Here is a 7,466-nt window from a genome sequence, read left to right on the forward strand (position 1 = left end):
AATGCTTCTTCAAAAATGTGTTCTGTCGCTTCAGTTTTGGGATTCAATATAAAAAAATTTTGTTGTTGGCTGAAGTGGACGAGCCAGGTAAGATTCTGAAATACTCAACTGACTTTACCTTGCACTATTATCTCTGCCGTATTACTGCACTCGGTCTTGCCTTCCAAATCAGCTGATGTGTCATATTTGATAAGCTCTATGCCTAAATTATATCTATTGCGGAAAAACAACACAAACCCAAATATCATTATTCAATCAGCTCTAGATGAATCCAGGATATAAAAGAGTTTCATTTTGACACCTGAGGACCTATCCTTTCCAAATTATCATTTATTTTACTGCTATTGTATCAATATAACGATGGATGCTGCATTTGGGGGAGAAAAACACCAACTTTATTTCTCTGTTTTCAGCCCCACCCATCCCCCCCCCCCCTCCCTCCCTCCCTCCACCCCTCTGCCTCTCCTCTCGCAATGCGGCAACTGGTGCCTCTTTCTTCTCTATCTGATTCCTGAAAAAAGACAAAAACAGCATCCTCCTCTCCTCCCCCTCAATGCGCTCTCGCTCTCTCTCTCTCTCTCTCTCTTTTCTCGCTCTCTCTCTCTCTCTCTCTTTTCTCGCTCTCTCTCTCCTCACTGCAGGAATGATTATCTCTTCCAAGTCTAGCAGCTATCCATCTGTGGCAGGAGTGACATGTATTGGAGAAGATGCAAAAGAGTGCAGAAGGAGAGAAGAGGAGAGGAGAGGAGAGGAGGAGCGGGGGGGGGGGGGGTTAGGAGAGAGGGAGAGAGAGGGGATATGCAGGGCAGGGGTGAGATGGACGGGGGCAGGGCATGGCTTTCAACACTTATGGCAAAAAGAAATTATGCCAGCAGCCAAGGAGGAGAGAGAGAGAGAGAGAGAGAGAGAGCAAGAGAAGGGGCAATTGTATATGAGCATGATGAAGAAAAGGAGGAAGGAAGCGAGCCTGAATGATCTCCCGCCAGCTTTCTCTCTCTCTCTCTCTCTCTCTCTCTCTCTCTCTCTCTCTCTCCCTGTCTCCATCCATCCCTCCATCTCTTGTAGGCTGAATCCATAATGAGTGTTTCTATTTGTGCAGCATGGCAGGGTGTGGCGACTCTTCTGATATTGCATAAAATATAGTTAAATGTTTAGGGGAAATAACATGCCTGTCATTCCTAAAAAATATATAGTTTAAAATCACAATTATTTTGACATGACAGCCTCAATAATACAGTCATCCGATAGAGTCATATGGTCAGTGGAAATGATGAATGGTAGTCTTCTATATTAATATTGGAAGACATGTTGACATGCACATGAATGTATGGACCATACAACAGCTGTCAATGCATACAAGATAGCTATTGCTCAAGACCCTGCAAAGGGAGAGAGAGAGAGAGAGAGAGAGAGAGAGAGAAGCCTGCAGCGCAGTCTACACAAAATATTATTATTCATGTCATGCTCGGTATAATATCCAAGCCTTGTGATGTTGTGGTGAATAAAAAGGCGGCAAATCTAATCTAACAGCCACCAATATAAACACAAATCACTAAAACAGCCTATATTGTTTCAGTCTGATGCCATTTTTGAGATTATACTGAATTTGCATCATACGCACTTAAGTCAGCCTTGAAAGTGGGTGGACTCTATATCTAACTGTTACTTCAAGAAAAGCTGGGTTTGTTGAGTTTAGATGGGGTTATCCTCCACTACATCCCTAGTCTATACCTATCCTATTTACCTATCCCTAGCCTGTGCTCAAATTCTCCCAACAAAAAATGGGTTGGACTTTCTGACATAGCCCTCCCACAGTGACCAATACAACGTTTTCGGAAAGGAAAGAAAAGTCTACTACTAGCCCACATTAAAAAAAACAAAATATTCTAAAACATCAACCCTGCACAAAGTTGAGTGGAAAGAGCCAGGGAATAAAAACGTCTCTTCCACAAATGATCGATGGTGGAAACTGTCAATCATATGCATCATGTTTTAACAAAAGTAACAGACTGCATGCGTGTGAAGAGTGTTTTCTCCTTCGTTTTACACTCAAATAACGCTTTCACACCATTAAAAATGAACAGCCGTTCACATGGTTTCATTTCAGTTCAAACGGTTATATTTGCACATCCGCAAGATTGTAACTGAAACTACCATTTACAAAGTAACAAAGTTTGACAGCCGATCAAAGCGTTTGGAAACATCCCGTTATGTAACCGGACACCGATCGCTGTTTGAAGCATCTTTTGCGAGAAGAAGATGGAAGATGATTCTTTAGTTACTTTCTCTGGCAAAGCTTGATAAAAGGTTGGTGTGTTGTGGGTCTGGGGGTTAAAACGCGGAAGTAGACCCAAACTACTTTCACACAGCAGCAGGCATTTTGAGAGAAAGAGGCTGGTTATCTTGATCTTAACACACATGTGACCCCCCTCCTCCCTCACCGCAGAGACAACATCGATGTAGAAAACCACTTGTTTGAATGGTAAACTTTCATCCCACATATTCCTCCACCCACCGATCATAACAACAAGTTTAGGAACATTTACCAGTCAGAGAAAAATAAATGTAATACTCACTCCTCTGCCCATGTTTGCTTGAAAATCTTCCCAGTTCAAGTAAAAAAAATGAAAACAAAATCCACTTTAAAAGTATGTACAATTATACAAACACCAAAATGCTTTAAAACAATAAAAGCACTCCTGGATGTGCCCTTATTTTGTCGGATTTCTTGTTTCACACGTGTCACTCCTCCAGGACACGCAGCCGAGCTTGCGAGCCGCCGCGGAAGACCCTCCAATACTTATAGACGCGTTCCTTCCATTGTGACGTCACAGCCGTTTGCCATGGTAACCCCACGGATGGGGGCGGGGCGTCGTTATTGCTGTTTCTTTTCTTTTTTTCATCTCGCCATGCAACACACACACAGAGCACACACATTATTCACCATGGATGCTGGGATGTTCACTGAAGAAAGAACTATGGTAATCCATCCTATAGTCAATTTTTAGGGCTGCAAAAATTATCGATTAATCTATCAATTATTTTCATGATCAATTAATCTGTCGATTATTTTCTCGACTAATCGATTAGTCGTTTGGTATATAAAATGTCACAAAATGGTGAAAAATCTCAATCACTTTTTCCCCCAAAGCCCAAAATGACATCCTCAATGTCTTCTTTTCTCCTGACCAACAGTCCACAACCCAAAGAGAATCGGTTCACTGTCATAGAAGAGTAAAGAAACCAGAAAATATTCACATTTAAGAAGCTGGAACAAGATATCTTTTATATTTTTGTATTTTTCTTACAAAAAAGGAGTCTAAGCAATTAATTATGAAAAATTGTTGGCGATTAATTTTCTGTTGATCGATCAATCGACTAATCGTTGCAGCTCTATACATTTTAGAAGGATACTATAGGACGAATCAGTGTGACGTCACTTGACACCGAGAAATGCTGAACCCCACGGCAGTTAATAGTATGAGTTGTGCCAAACAAACGTTAATATCTCAAAAACTATACATCACATCGCTTATATTTTGACATTCTGAGTGAGAGCAGAATTAGCACAAGAGTTTGATGTATAATATATGCATGTCGTGTTAACGTTGTGTGAACTGTCGCAGTTTTTAAAATGTAAACAGAGTCAAGCCGTAGAGCAGACACTCACGCCTCGCGCCACTTGGGCTCCATAGGGTTTCATTGCCGTTGCGGTTTGTTTACCAAAATGCTACTCGGCTGATCCCTCGTATACAGATGTCACAGTTTTGCTGTGTATAGGAAGATGATGGTGAAAGCATTAAGGCAACCTTTTTCATACCCCTAATTTAGTTCACATTAGGGACACAGACCCCCATTTGATGAGATTTTGTCTCTTGGACCCAAATCTGAGAACATTTTTATTATCAGATGTGATTTTGTCCAGAATTCCATGACTGTCTGTATTGCAGGTAGAGAGATAACAGTGAAAGGATGATCAAATCAGTCATTCTTCTACAATCTCTAATTGTGTTAACTTCTTAAATGAAATTATGGTGAAGTTTGACCATTAATCAATTTGTTGGGGACCCCCTGGAACCCATGGTGGTCACCGGACACCACATTGAGAACCGCTGGCATAGGGATAAAATATCATAATATAATCTCACTACTGGGTGCCACAGACATAACAGAATAAGTGAATTATATAAGTATTATGGTGACCCTCCCCCCCTTATGGTTTAGCTGAGACCAAACACACACAGACACACATGTACATGCACAGCTGTGAAACACACAAACTCACAAACACACAGACATGTGTTCTGCAGACATTGTGTGCCTCCGCCTGTTAATCCCCGCTGTTAGGACTTGAAACGCTCTCAGGCTGTGGGACACTTATGTTTTGCTTATTTCATGGGCGTTAATCTGTATGGCGGTGTGACAAAACCTCAATATCAATCGGTCTATAATCTCGACCTCACCCAGACACGCACACTGACACAGACACACACCCCTGATTCAGACACACCTCACCCAGCTAACAGCGAGGAGCGCAGACACCTCCCCTGCTGCTTGGACAAGGCCACTGTGCACTGGTGTAGCGGGATGCCCCGCGTCTGAACCCCCCCTGCTTCAAAGTCCAGGGCTTCAGAAGCAGGCCCATCTCTCCCTGTGTTGACGCTGCCACAGCACTGGCACATTCCCATTCCAACTATAGGGATGCTGACCTTGGAATTCCATGACCCCTGACTAGATGTGACACCCCCCCCCCCCCCCATCTCCCCCACCTCTCCTTTCTGAAGGCCCTCTCTTGCCCGGGGCCTCCTGAAAGTATTCCCCCTTGTCCCCCCTCTCCCCAGTAGTGAAGCCCCTGCCCTGCATAACATGTTTTGGTTGTCTCCGCTGGCCCCTGCCCTGCATAACATGTTTGTCACCGCTGGCAATTGGGCTGTAAAGTGATAAGACCTAATAACAGACACAAAGAGGGGCGGGTACTTGTTAGACGCCCTCCTTCCACGGGACGGCCCAGGATCGACACCTTTGACCTCTGAGTGGAGAGAGAGCAGGGACATACAGGGATCAATTAAAGTACCACAAGTCGAAACGCGAGCTCTTCATCCCAGGACACAGATGCAAGATTTAAGGCTAATGTCCACCAGCTCCGGAACAGATGCGCTATGGCTCCGGTACGGCTACGAACAGACCCACCCTCATGTAATCTGTCAGACGGATGCGGGATCCGATAAAAATAGAACAGGCGCATCATTTTTCCGTACTGCACGTATCGCCCATCAATTAACATGGGCGAGAATCGATCTGTCAGTTTTACCGGATCCGCAATGCAGCCGTAACGCATCTGGTGTACATTGCCTGTTATCATCTTTGGACCTGGATGACTGAAAACATTCAGCCACTTGTGTTGTCTGTGAACACAAGGTTTAACCTATAGGGGCGTTTCTCATGTTTTATACATTTTGAAGACAAGATACTGTAACTAGTCAATTAAAGATCAGTAATCAGAAAACACAGTGAATTTATAATGATTTAGTTTGAGATCTTTCATATAAGCCTCTTGGTGTGGGGGAAAGGGGGGGGGGGTGTGGCTGCACAAATGAGCAACCGTTTCCCCTTCTTTCTGCATTGGTCATCTTATCCGGTTTGACTCAGGCAGATTGTGTGGATGATGGTGAGGTCTCAGAGTGGCATGGTGAGGTCTCAGAGTGGCATGGTGAGGTCTCAGAGTGGCATGGTGAGGTCTCAGAGTGGCATGGCGGCCTGATAGGTAGACGGTGGTGCATTCTAATAGGCCTTATCAGCAGGCTGGAGAAGAGCTCTCTGCTCCGGCTGACAAGATAAACCCCAGACAGATCAAACACTATCACACAGACCCCCTGTCGCTGTCTGCCTGCCTGGCCTCAGTGTGACTGATGACATTTCATCTTTATCTGTCACTCACTCTCTCTTTAATAGTCTCTCTCTCTCTCTCTCTCTCTCTCTCTCTCACACACACACACACACACACACACACACTACCCTTTTCCATGCAATTCTGACCTGTACACATAGACCTGATTCACAGATGGGCACACAGCAGCAAGCTCCGGCACTGTGGAGGAGTGTGTGTGTGTGTGTGTGTGTGTGTGTGTGTGTGTGTGTGTGTGTGGTGTGGGGGTAAGGGGGAGGGTGTGTAGCCTATGTGTGCATGTGCTTGTATAAATGTGTCTGCTTTCTATGTGTAGCCGATGTATTTATTTTTATTCTCTTTATGTATTTGTTTGTTTATTTTATTTTTTGAGAAGTGCATTCACATCCATGCGATATGTGTGCAGTGTAGCATGCGTGCTGCTGGTGTGTGCTATAAATAGACCAGATTTTATTTAGATGTTGGGGGGCGTGAGAGGCAGAGAGAGAGAGAGAGAGAGAGAGAGAGAGAGAGAGAGACTGAGTTGCCATAGCAACAGGCACGTTCCGGGGGCCCTGCTTGTGAACGACGGTTGAAGGCATGATAATGTTAGTCTCTCTCTCTCTCTCTCTCTCTCTCTCTCTCTCTCTCTCTGCTTCGCTCTTTCTCTTCTATTTCTCTTCACTCAGTCAAATTAATTTAATTTCAATTACTTAATTGGCATGACGATTTATCAGGAAGAATATTGCCCTGGCATTATAGAAAATGGCAATTTTCAGAACCCACAAAGAAGCGTTTCAAACCATATTGAGATGATGAATTACAGTATTCGTGTTGAAACCACTAATCACCAACATCTATTTCCTCTCTCCCCCCCTTTTCTGTCTCCCTCTCTCTGCCTCTCTCTCCTCTCCCCACATCCTCCATTACTCCCCCTGCTGGCTGTCTTTAGTCTAGCTCCCTCTGGTGTAAAAGATATCACCTGTGAAGTTACACACTGACACATTTACCTACAGGTGAACGTCTCCCAACTGAGCGAAGCTAGCCATGTGATTGTGAGATCAGGTGTGTGTAATGGGGTCCACACACACAGACACACACGCACGCACACACGCACCCACGTACACACCACACACACACACACACACACACACTTTCAGTTAGTCACTTATTCCAATAAAGGTATATGAAAGCAGGATTTTGATGAGGCTCGTTTGCTCTGCAAGGTGCAACGTTTTCTGTCTATCTGGATTCTCGATCTTTGTTTTAATTCTCTTCTGTGCCTCCCTTTGAGATCTTCGCTCCCCCCCTCAGGGACAGACGTTTGGGAAGCATCGATGTGGATGATCCCTCTATGAATGGGTCATCACATTCCACGGACCCGACTCATACATTGTGCAAAGCTGTTTGGTGTCTGTTGGCGGCAGGAAAACCTAGAAACAACGTCCTCTTCCTACATTGTGACTCTGAAATGTTGTTTTCGTCCCGTACGCGCATTAATCAGACAAACCCCCTTTAGAATCAACTCTTATGGGACAAGAAGAGCGTGTACAAAAGGAACAAACTTCCAAGCAGCCTCATG

The 7,466-nt window shown here is 44.3% G+C and overlaps 1 protein-coding gene across 1 annotated transcript in view; it reads right to left on the bottom strand.

The window, feature by feature from the left end:
• The window catches only part of LOC310773934 (sodium/potassium-transporting ATPase subunit alpha-1-like), a 61,800-nt gene extending 59,069 nt beyond the window's left edge, over positions 1-2,731 (bottom strand). Inside the window, exon 1 of the mRNA XM_083633941.1 lies at positions 2,577-2,731. Coding sequence (XP_083490067.1) covers positions 2,577-2,588 — 12 coding nt within the window. The 5' untranslated portion in view covers positions 2,589-2,731. The remainder of the gene's footprint in view (positions 1-2,576) is intronic.
• Positions 2,732-7,466: the final 4,735 nt, after the last annotated feature.

Source organism: Poromitra crassiceps, assembly GCF_964638095.1.
Source record: "Poromitra crassiceps genome assembly, chromosome: 3".
Lineage (NCBI taxonomy): Eukaryota > Metazoa > Chordata > Actinopteri > Beryciformes > Melamphaidae > Poromitra > Poromitra crassiceps.